The following is a 12,500-nucleotide window of genomic DNA, read 5'->3' on the forward strand; positions in this document are numbered from 1 at the left end:
GCCGCCCAGGAAGCTGTCGGCGTCCAGGTCGCTGACGTCCAGCTCGGAGAGGTCGAGTTCGGGGAGGTCGGGGCAGAGGGGCTGGTCTTCACCAACCAAGGCAGCACACTGGAGGGGGAGGGGGGGGGGGGGGGGGGGGGTGTTCAGGGGAGGAGAGCAGCAACAATGTGGGTTAAAGGCCTCCGCACGCGCAACAGACGTATGAACCAACCCGGCAGCCTCTTGCTTCATGCAGCCGGGGTGGACGGCAGCGCGGGTGGGGCCGAGAGGGGAGCCGTGTGGGAGCCAAAACCCGACGGTTCAAGCCGAGGACTCGGGCCTTTAAGTCTCCGGCTCCGCCGCCCGTCGTTGATCCCCGATTAGCGCGACGGCGTGGGATGCTCCCGGCGCCCGGGACGCCTCGCTCCCCCCTCCTCCCCTGCCTCAATCACAACCAAATAGATCACCGAAGGGGGTTTGCCACGTGCCGCGTGACAGCTGCTGCCAGTTGAGCCACCGACCGGACACCGGCTGCAATCAGGGGGGAGCTGCACTGGAGATCCAGGGGGATCCTTGAAAAAAAAAAAACGCGGCCGTTAAGAAAGAGAGGGGCCCTTGCGTTCGCGACCCCGGGCGATTCCGTGGTGTCGCCGGCGTGCAAAGCGACGGGGCGGTCGCCGGGGGGGGGGGGGGGTTGCGGGATCGCTCTGCGCTAAGAATTGCTCCGGGATCGGTGACGTCACGCGTGTAAATGAGTGGAGTCGGTCTCATGGCGGTCGGTCGGTGAGAGGTCGCCGACTCAAATCAGCAGATTTCTGCCAGAGATTGCTCTGTTGTGGCTACGCGTCGTCTCCAGCCGCCGGCGGTTGCCCAATGCAGCGGTTCTCAGCGTGGGGTCCAGGACTCCCGAGGGGGTCCTTTGCGTGGTTCCAGAGCGGTCCTCAGCAAAACTGATTAGTAGTTTAATACAAGGCAATAGCAGCATTCTAGAACTAGAATGTACCATGAAGACTCTTTTGACCCTAGTTTCACCGTCATCTCCATGAGTCTGGCAGAGACAGGCATGGGGAGGTTTGCACTAAATCACACCCAACAATAACAAATCTTAGCAAATGGGGTTTACTTGGTTCCTAATGTGTACCAAATTCAAGGCTCTTGATGTCAGAAAGGTTGAGGATCACTGGTCTAATAGGCTGAAAACCCCTTAATTTTGTTGACAACACATGATGCTCGGAGGCTTAAGATCTATATCCCCGGGCAAAGCCGCCAGACAGTCAGAGACCGGATGAGACTGGGAGTTCGGCTCAGGGCAAAGCTGTGAGACCGATTCCGTGCCAAGTCTGGTAGAGGAAAAACAAAAAAAATAAAATAAATAAAAAAACAAAGTTCCAGATGCCTGTTTCACAGATTATCTCTGCACACGCAATGTGACATACATCGTAGTGCGGGACACTCGGCGGGCACCAGCATCCGGTGGACACGTTCTGACAGCGATTCGAGAAGTAGTGACACATAGAAATCAACCGAAAGAAAACAAACAAACAAACAAACAAACAAACAAAAAAAAAAACCAAAAAAACCCTGAATGTGTCGTCCCTCAGATCAGCTGCTGCAGCTTCGGAAGGATCTAACGGAAACAGCGCCTCCAGACCTGCAGGCAGCCTTTACGCACCGCGGCGTGCCAGAGATTTACGCACGGAAAGTGTGCTGTGGAGGGGGCGGGGGTGGAGGGGGGGGTGGGGGTGAGATTATTAGTGGAAGGACCGTGGGCCCTTGGAGGCGATCCCCTTATTGTGAGGCGAGGGCTGCTGTATGTGTTTGATTTACGCTCGTCTGGGTGTCTAAATAGGATATATCACCCGCGGTGCCAAGCGGGCGAGAAGCGAGGCGTGTGCGCGGGACGGTGTGCATTGGTTCACGGAGACCGGAGAACATGATCCCCCCCCCCCCCCCCAAAAAAAAAGGTATCACAGCGGTCAGACCCCTCCGGAAAATATCAAATATCATAATACTGTTTTCTGAAGAACCATCTCGGGGTCTGAAAATGACAGCAATCGCGCGATTAATCCGTGCATCGCGTCGGCTTTTCAATCCCCGTCTCGTGGTTTTATTCCAAATCTCGGTCAAGCGTCACGGTGAGAAATCGCTTTTTTTTTATTTGCACTGATACGATAATAACGCGCTCAAGCCTCGGAAGTATTTTGAAAACTGTGCAGCTTATTCCCACGCACTGTCAGCGCGCTCCCATGTTTATTGGACCGTTTCAACCTCCGAACGAAGCGCCGACAGGGGAGACCGACGCAGTGATCACGCAACGTTAAAGTGGGCACCACAGCGCGTTCGTTTTTGCGTAATAACGACGCGTTTGGATACGTGGGAACGAGCCCCCCCCCCCCACCCCCCCCCACCCCACCCCCAAGATAAATAATAATAATAATAATAATAATAATAACGAGATGTGTTTGCGCACAAGGCGCGCCCCGGGCACCACGACCGCTCTCCAAGGCAGCGGAGCTTCCAACAAAACACGCAATTCCGTGTTTCGGACGCGCAAAAAAAAAGGGGGGGGGGGATATTGCGCGCGGTGCGGGGTTGCGGGGGTTATAGAACTTGGGACGCATCGTTTTGCGCAGTTCCGTGACTTGGAAACACCGTCCACGTGCGTGCGTGAGATCCCGGAAAGGTTGCGTGACAAGGAGCCGTATCAAAAAAAAACATTAAAAAAACAACGAAAAAACCAAAACAGCTCAAAAAAGGGGGGGGGGGGGGGGGGCGTCGCTCGGGTCATTTTTCCACGACTTGTCACGTATTTCCATTTTTCCCCCGCAGTCCAGACGCGCACTGCGCGGCGCGGAGACCAACGGACCCCACCGCCTTCCTCCCCTCCTTCCTCCCCTCATTCCTTCCCTCCTTCCTTCCTTCCTTCCATCCTCCGCGGGGCAAAAAGAGGAGAAAAGAGAAAAAGGAAAAGAAGCCCGCTCCGGAGTGGGCTCGTTATCATTATGATTATTATGGTTATTTGAGCCGCTCACCTCTAGTTCTCTCCACACCGGGTCCTGGTTGCACCTGTCCCACGCCATCCAGACGCCGGAATGACGCTCGGGCTCCCGACCAAAAAAAAAAAAAAAAAAAAAAAACCCCACAAAAGCAACAACAAAAAAAAAAAAAAAGCAAAAAGCAAAACGCAAAACGCCAAAACCCCGAGGGAGGGAGAAAAGGAAAAAAAAAAAAAAAAAAAAAAAAAAAAAAAAACCCCAAAAAACCCACCACCACACGCAGCCAACGCAACGAAGACCCCAAAAAAGGAAAGATCCACGCACGACGCGCCGCGCTCCGCTCCGCTCGCCCTCGCGCAGAGAACTGACCGCTCGCGGAGGATGAAGCCGCACCTGCCCCCCTTACTACCGCGCGCGCGTCACGTGACACGGCGGCTATTTAAAAAGTGGGCAGGGGAGCGACTCCCCCCCCCCCTCCCCTCCTCACCCCCTCCCTCCCTCCCTCCCCTCCTCCCTCCCTCCCTCCCCTCCTCCCTCCCTCCCTCCCTCCCTCCCCTCCTCACCCCCCCCCTCCCTCCCTCCCCGACGCGCCGCTCCCGTGACGCGCCAACTGCGCTTGCGCGGTGCGGTGCGGGCTGCCGCCGCGTCGTCGCTCCGTCGTAAGAAAATCTCCCTCAACTGCAAATAGAAGATTTCGCTCAAATCGTGACGCGGCGACACGAACAATGATCCGGGGTTTTTGTTTTTTTTGGGGTTTTGTTTTTTTGGGGGTTTTGTTTTTTTTGGGTTTTTTTTATTTTTTTTTATTTTTTTTCCCGTTTCGACGCCCGTGACGTAAAGACCGCGGAACGGCTTTGACTTTCCCAGAAACATTTCTATATTTACTTTATTAATCCCCCGCTGGGATTTATTCAAAACTAATTAAATAAATAAACTAAAAACAGATAGAATTAGAGAGAAAACACATAATAATAATAATAATAATAATAATAATAATAATAATAATAATAATAATAATAATAATAATAATATTTAAATAGACAGACAGACGTCTGTCTGTCAGGACAGATAGTTAGAGAGAGAGAGCCATTGTTGACAATAAATAAATAGAGAGAGCCATTGGGAAAACCCATAATAATAATAATAATAATTATAATAATAACTAAATAGATGGACGGACAGGAAGGCAGACAGACCCACAGATAGTGAGGGGGGAGAGAGAGAGAGAGAGAGAGAGAGAGAGAGCCATTGGTGACAATAAATAAATAGAGATAGAGCCACTGGGAAAAATAAATGCATGAAAAAACATATCATAATAAAATATGACAGGGCCAATTGGGAAAATCACAGATATAAAAGAGTACACAAAATAGATCACAGGCGGCGTGGGATCACCACTGTGACGTTAAAAACACAAAACAAAAAAACGCTGTATACGCTGTAAAACAGTCAAAAAGGGGTCACTTCTGAGGCATGTTCATGTTTGGTTGCCTGCTGTAAATCAGTTTGGTCAGGTGTCTTTGTTCCCTCTTTATTTTGTCATTAAGACGTGAGTAAATGATAACCAAACGCGTCGCATGCATTAAATGCTTAACTACAGATTTAATAGTTTGCTATTTACATATTACAACCACACACACACACACACACACACACACACACAGACACAACCGTGAAAGAATCCAAGTGCAATTTTTTTATATTTAAAAAAAAAAAGAAAAGAAAAGAAAGTTCAATCCCTGATGTGCAATGTGTCAAGATATGTGCAATACACTTAGTACTATCTGGTTCCTATTTATGGTGATTTTTTTATCTGTATGTTTCTCTTATATTTGATATTGTTTATAGTGTGTACCTGATGAGCTCTTTATTTTCTGCTGTCGCCTTTTTGCTGCTGGAACGATGTCAATTTCCCTCTTGTGGGACTAATAAAGGTTTATCTCATCTTATCTTATTAAGAGCACACGTGAAAATATATACACAATAAGAGTGGTCGCATAAAACCGGAATAGAATAATTTACAGAATACGTCCTCTTTGTTTATCCCTGTAGTTAGTGGTTTTCCTTGCTGTCCTCTGATTGGTCGATGGGATCACAAGCTAAAGACAAAGAGGAAAGCCCACGCAGGCGAGCGCTGTCGGGCTTGATGTACAAGTGTGGCGGAATGAACAAAAAACAAAAGCACAGCCTAAAAGTTATTCACATGTGGGGAAGCGGGATTACTATGGATGTTTGAGATGACTCGGTGCTGCTGATTTCTTGTCAAGGCGGTTATATTAGCGAACAAATTGGCCGATAACAACTAACACATAATGAAGTTTTCCCTTCTTGGCCACTGAAATGAAGCCACCGCAGGCTTTTGGCGCCGGCGCTCATTGTATAACGCCACACAAGTTGGATTTAATCACGGCTCATAATTAAAGAAACGAGCGGAAAAGGCGAAGTAAACATATGCAGGGAAGCCTCCTCGCGGCTCCGGGAGGCAGGTCCTGGTGTTTTCTCCGGGGACGTTTCTTTCTTCCCTTCCCTCTTCCCTCCATCCAGCAGCCATTAAAGGGCAGATGGCAGCACCGGCGCTGTATACAGTGTCAACAAGGCGTGTGTAGGCAACAGCGGCCGGGGAAAAATAAAAACACCAGCTTTGTGCACATTTCAAACAAGGCGGTTTGTCCGCGGCGTTGCCGTGGCGCTGGCAGACTCGGGGGTCGGAGGGAAAGCTACTGTTACATATCAGATACGCACACAGAAACACGTCAAATGAGGATGTTCGTAGTGATCGGGCGCGCCGCTGGCAAAGGAGAGATCAATTATCCCAGGAGTACTCCTGTGTTTATTTATTTATTTTGACTATTCAAGAAATAACACTTAAAAAAGGAATTATGCCATTATAACTTAATACGTCTATTTGGCTTTTTTCGTTTTGTTGATGCTGTCATCTTTAGAGGCTATTTTCAGACGAGCGCCGAGGTACTTCCCCCGGTGCATTTCCATAATAATAATAATGATGATGATAATAATAATAATAATAATAATAATAATAATAATAATAATAAACTCCCTCCGCGGTGTATACACTCGCTGTAATTCTTGTTGCCGTGCGCATATTAATTCCGCCGGGTGGGCGAGGAGCAATTGTCTCCCAAAATTAGTGAGCCAGGTAAGTCTCATTAAACAGGAAATTGCACAGAAACTCGTAAAGAAAGGCTTCGGCGACGGAGTCACACTGTACACCCTGTGTGTATATACAGTATATATGTGTGTGACTGCGTGTGTGTGTGTGTGTGTGACTGCGTGTGTGTTTGTGCGTGTGTGTGCGTGCGTGCGTGCGTGCGTGCGTGCGTGTGTGTGTGTTACTGCCACTTGTACCAGTAAATCTATACATCTGCCCCTCGACGCGTGCCCAGGGATCTTACCCAGAAGCCCCGGCGCCACCGAACGGGAGCAGGTGGCGTGTGCAGTGACCTCACGGAGCCCAGATGGACCGGTACCGCGCACCGCGCCGACATTACCGCGAGAGATACCGTGGGGCAGACACTGAGCTCGACGGCAGCACCGGGCGACGCGGGGCTACATCGGAAACGCTGGCGTAGGCGTTTTGCCCCCATCGTCTACCTGTACTTGTGGCGGCCATTTGTTGAAGAGAGTTCCAAAAATAATCATCTAAATGTGGGAGTCGCACCATAATGGGAGATTATCTATGGGGGGGGGGGAAAGGATAAAATCATTAAGACATCCTTTGTGATATGAGTAAAGACGCGGGAATTTCTGTGTCTTCCCACCGCGCCACGTGACTCCGGCTCACGGGGCTTATCTGATTGTGCTCTTCATGCCAATTAAGACAACGGGGGCTAAATATAGCCCTTCTGTAATTTCGTTTTTTATTTTGTTTTTTTTTCTGTCCCCCCCCGAATGGCTTTTGATTCGTCGCCCTCCGAACGACTGCCGCCAAGCCAACGCTCACAGGCGCACTAGCCAGCGTGTGTACATCCTAGCGCCATCAAACAACAGGGAAAAATTAGAAACGGAAATGGGCGGACGCGAGGACGCGGCGGAAGAATCAAAGGGGAAGGAACGGGTGGAGAAGGCCGCCGCGGGTCTGGCTTTCACTCTTCCCGTGGCACCCTGCTCCTCCTATAAACGGAAACGTCCCTTTCGGAAGGAGTGTGAAAAGTTGTTCACACGGCCGAGCCGGCGGCGGCGGCGAGCAGAGGTCAGAGGTGGAGCGGAACCGCCGACCCCGTCACCTGGCGTCGGGGGAACCAGGCGGTTCCGGGCGTAGGTGCACATCTGAGGGACTCATTGAAACCCCACTCAATGGAAAGTGACCGTCGGTTAATTGCTCAACGGCCCATAAATCAAAACTAACACGGTGTGACGAGGTTGATGCCGAACCTACGCCCGTCCAGACCCCAACCCCCCCCACCCGGACGAACCGCGCTCGCACCCGGGGGGGGGGGGTGACGGCGCTCCGCAGAAAGTACGTGGATCCTAATGATTTAATGGTTTGCCCCCGGGAGTCGGCCGCGGGCGGAGCTATCATGTCCAAACTGAGGCTAATCCAGCAACAGCATCTCTGAGTGAATATCCAGCATGGCCCCGCCCCGCCCTGCCCCGATCTGCCCCGCCCTGCCCTGTCCCGCCCCGCCCCGCGCCCATGGCAGGGCCGAAAACGACCGCGCCCTCACGCACGGGCGTCACGACAAGACGCTAGCCGCTTCAGAAATGGTCATGAGCAATTTGGCAAATTGCTCAATTCTAAAGCCGACAGCTGCTAAACATCAGTTTGAGAGCGACGCCTGCGTCTTGGTAACTTGGTTACGCAGTTTACACCTTCAGTGTAAAACCATTTAAAATGCATCAGAAAGGAGCGGATTTTGTCTTTTTCTTCACCCCCCGCCCCCCCACAGAAAAAAAGTGTCACACCTCCACCCGCCCCACCCCCCCGAGTGGGTGATGTGGCCATTTGCGCGGTGGGGGCGGGGTCGGGGGGGCTGATGATTCATATTACTTTGTCACATGTCATCGCTCCCAACAGAATCTATCCGAGCATCTGGCCGCTCTGATGCACGGCCGCTGGATTCATGGGAATTAATTGAGGGCGGAGGCTCAGGAGAGCAGCAGTATCTCTTCATGTGTTGTTCGGGAACACGATAAGATACCGCTATCTTTTTCTCCCGGTCATCATTTACACCCAACCCCCCCCCCCACCCCCGGCATCCGAGCCCATTTTTCTGTTGACAAATCATAATGCGTCCTGCGAATTAGGCGGCGATGGAGGAAGCGGTCACATTTCATGATAGCCGAGCGCCCTTCCACGACGCGCCGGGTGCCGTACGAACCTCCTGGCCACAGGAAATGTAAACCGATCCACGGCACAAATTCCTGAGCCGGGTCGTGGGATCGGTTGGCATGGGGCCTCTCTCGCTTTCTTCCCGAGGCGCGGGACTAATATTTCACCATGTCATTATTTCACTTCTTTCTTTCCTTTTTCTTTCTTTTTTTTTTTACCCCGGAGTTTATAAACCTGGCACACTGGAAAAGTACGGGCGCCAACTTTTTTAAGATCCGGATCGATGAAAGCTGGAGGTGGAGCAGGGATGACGGTTCCGGGTCTAACGGTAAGACCCGTAAGGTCCCAAACGTTTTAGCCGTGGCCCCGGCCTGGGACGCCTGAGTCAGTTTCAAAGATTTGCCTCCCTCAGAACGAGTCCGGCTTGGCCTCAGCCGGAGTCTTCTTCTCCGGCAGAAAGAGGCCCCGGCCGGGCGTCGGCTGTGCATTCTGCCGCCGGGTGAGCCTTCCGCGCCGAGCCCCGGCGGTTCTTCCTCCCGCCAGGACATTTGCATCGCCGCTCTTCGCCGTGCCCTTCAGGGAACCTGTCGCCCGGCCGCCACCCGCCTGCAGGCGCGTAAATCCCTTCCATCAATGAGCGCCGCTGTGTCATTTAGCCGATCTCGGGACGGCGCACGGCGCCCCCTCCCCCGCCGAGGGTCCGGCCCATGTTGTTAAGGCAAATTGCGTCCGTTTAGCCGTGGCCCGGGCCTCGGAATCGAAAATAACATCGGCCCCACGCGGGGGCTGGTAAACACGAGAAAGAGCCCAGGACGCCGCGGGACGGTTGCCCGCCCGCCCCCCTCTCCCCGACGCCGTGCCTTGGAGGAGCGAGGGAACGGCGGTGCGTTTTTCTTTTTTTTGTGTGTGTTTTTTTCCTGCTCCCCGACAGACGAATAATATCATGGTTGTTTGGCGATGCGGGTTTCAGCCCCGCGCGCTGCTCTCGCCGTTATTGGGCCGTTATTGGGCTTGTTTAAAATCACCGGCGAGTCATGAAAGATGCATGTGGAAAGTGGCGACGGCAAAGAGGGTGAACCGCGAGCGCAGGCATGGCGTGTAATGCATTTTTGGTAGGGGCCATGTTGGGCTTGGGCTGGGGTGTAGCACTCACGAGGAATATTAAAATTTATGGACCGTGAGAGTTCGTGTGGGGGTTTCGCGCCCGCGCACGCACACACAAGACGAGAAAAAGGCAACTCGTGCACGCCGATGCTTTAGGTTCCTGCAAACCTATACTTGGAGGCGACTGTAAAAACGGGGACAGATGCCCACACGCCCGGGAATATAACCAGAGGAAATGCGATTTGCATGGAAGGGAGGTGGCGCCGCGGCCCCGCTCTTCCCTATAAAAAGAGCGAATGGATGTCCGTTCGGGTGTAACTCGGAGGAACATTTGTTGGAGTATTCCCGCGGCGACTCCGGGGCCCGACGGGCGGAGCGCCGGCGCTGCCTCAGACGTGGAGGTTCAAGACGCACGGCCAGAGAGCGACGCCACCTTCCCCGACTCGCCGCCGTACACAGGCCTGTTTGCGTGATCGTTGGCTGGTAGTAATCAGGACCACGGCTTGCTCCGCGATAGCAACGTTCCTGTCCGGCTCCCGGTCGAGTTTGGTCGAGCGTGGACTCTCCGGCTTTTAAATCCCTTCCTTTTCCGTCCCGTACTGCCTTTCATGCCCCGCCCACACCTGCCGCGAACACACCGGCCTCGCCCCGTAAACAAGCGCTCGGGCGCCCCTCACACGCGGCGCGCCCGGCGCCGACCCGTGGAGATGGACCCCGACCTCCAAAGGTTCCGCCGCACCGAAATGGACCTTCGAAACGGCGGGCGCTGCATTAATAAAGTCACGCCCCGCCCCCCACCACCACCACCACCACCACCACCCCCACCACCGCCCGAAACTTCATTTTCGACAGCAAATAAACCCGAAAGATAATAAGTCCGCTGGGTCACGCGGCGGCCCAGAGCGCGACAGATGTTGCTTGACTGCTGAAATAATAGAGAGAGGAGCGCGTGGGACGCCTGGAGAACGCTCCTCCTGTGCTTTTAGCGCTGGACGGGCGCCAGGGAGGAGGAAATAGGTCATGTGGAGTACGGTGAGCCCGGTGGAAAGTCGGTGTTAAACCGTATCAAGGGGCCGGGCGGAGGGTGGAGGGTGGGGGGGTGGGCGCACAGGTAGAAATTTCTGGAGCAGCACAAGCCGTTTCTTCCCCCCCCCCCCCCCCCCCTTCTTCCTCACCTCCTTTCTCTCGTGTCGTACAAACGCGAGCAGCAAACGTTCCGCCCGAGAGTCCAGGCTGCAGCCTAATTATTTAGAGCATTGAAAAGAGTTTGAGGAGAGGATGGAGGGGGGTGGGGTGGGGGTGGGGTGGGGACTGGTGAAAAGCATGTGAATTGCACTTCTTTCATGCAGCCTGCATACGGGGTGTGTAAACCACGAGGCCGGAAAAAAAATCCTTACGGCACAATAAAACTGATTGTATCATCACCTTTTCCCTTTTTTTCCCTTACAAGGTGCATTTCTACGACTCCTTTCATCACCTCCGAAAAAAAAAAAAAAAAAAAAAAGTAAAAGAGAGAAGCGGGCGCCTCCCCCCGAACATGCCAGCGGGAAAAAAAAGCAAAAAGAAAGAAAGAGGGATGGCAGGGACGTCTGGGAAAGAGAAGCCACTTGCCTGCCTCCGCCCGTCCCGGCGGTTCCCACCGCCAGAAGCATCGACGACACAAAGGGCGACAGATGGACGGAGGTGCAGCGGCGGCGGAGAGGCGGGGGAAAAGGACGAGACAAAAGGTGCCGAGCCCCCCCCCCCAAAAAAAAAAGGTGTGTCGCCGAAGTGAAGGTACGGACGTGAAGAGAGAGGGGCGGAGGAGGGACGGAAGGTGAGGAGCGTGGACCTGAGACCCCGGGGGGGCGGGGTGTTGTCGGAAATGGACTGCCGAGGATTCGAAAGAAGAGGATGGATGGATGGGTGGATGAATGAATGGATGGATGGGTGGATGGATGGATGGATGGATGATGGGTGGATGGATTGATGGATGGGTGGATGGATGGATGGATGGATGGATGATGGATGGATGGATGGGTGGATGGATGGATGGATGGATGGGTGGATGGATGGGTGGATGGGTGGATGGATGAACAGATGTATGATGGATGGATGGGTGGATGGATGGATGGATAGGTGGATGGATGGGTGGATGATGGATGGATGGATGGGTGGGTGGGTGGGTGGATGGATGGATGGATGGAAGGGTAGATGATGGATGGATGGATGGACGGGTGGGTGGATGGGTGGATGGGTGGTTGGATAACAGATGTATGATGGATGGATGGGTGGATGGATGGATGGATGAATGGGTGGATGGATGGATGGATGGATGGGTGGATGATGGGTGGATGGATGGGTGGATGATGGATGGATGGGTGGATGGATGGATGGATGGATGGATGGATGGACGGGTGGGTGGATGGATGGATGGATGGATGGATGGGTGGATGATGGATGGATGGATGGGTGGATGATGGATGGATGGATGGTGGATGGATGGGTGGATGGATGGATGGATGGATGGGTGGATGGATGGATGGGTGGGTGGATGGATGGATGGATGATGGATGGATGGATGGGTGGATGGATGGATGGATGGGTGGATGGATGGATGGATGGGTGGATGGAGAGGTGGACAGATGAATGATGGATGGAGCCACGGACGGAGCTCCCCCCCCCCCCCCCCCATTTTTGAGATGAACTTGGAGACTCCCCAAACTCCGACCCGTCTCCCCAAATCCGTGTCCGGTATCTTTTCTTCGATCTGGACGCAGTGGACCGCCATCGACTCCTCCGCCCCTCCTCCACCTCCTCCGCCTCCTCCGCCGCCTGAGATCGTCAGGCTTTTTCGACTGCTAGCTGCCTCACGTGCCGCGTATTCATTTACAGGAAGTTCTAGTTTTCCACCCAGACATGTACACCCCTATGTACACACACACACACACACACACACAAACACACACACACACACACACACACACACACACACACACACACACACACACACACACACACACACACACACACACACACACACACACACACACACACACACACTGGAACCTGCTGCCGACATGACCTCACTGCCCCGCGTAGGGATCGCATTTCCCAGATAGAACTCTGTGCCAAACTGACTATCTCCCGCC

The 12,500-nt window shown here is 53.3% G+C and overlaps 1 protein-coding gene across 3 annotated transcripts in view; it reads right to left on the minus strand.

The window, feature by feature from the left end:
- ppargc1a (peroxisome proliferator-activated receptor gamma, coactivator 1 alpha) overlaps positions 1–12,500 on the minus strand; it is a gene marked incomplete at its 5' end in the record, with an annotated part of 354,975 nt that overhangs the window by 47,998 nt on the left and 294,477 nt on the right. For 2 of the 3 annotated variants that reach the window (XM_080022955.1, XM_080022954.1), the window contains one exon: positions 1–108. This exon is cut by the window's left edge and continues 72 nt beyond it. In XM_080022955.1, coding sequence (XP_079879081.1) covers positions 1–108 — 108 coding nt within the window. Of the gene's footprint in view, positions 109–3,011; positions 3,060–12,500 lie in introns of those variants that run through there. The other variant, XM_080022956.1, reaches the window with a different exon arrangement.

Source organism: Zeus faber (assembly GCF_960531495.2).
Source record: "Zeus faber genome assembly, chromosome: 22".
Classification (NCBI taxonomy): Eukaryota; Metazoa; Chordata; class Actinopteri; order Zeiformes; family Zeidae; genus Zeus; species Zeus faber.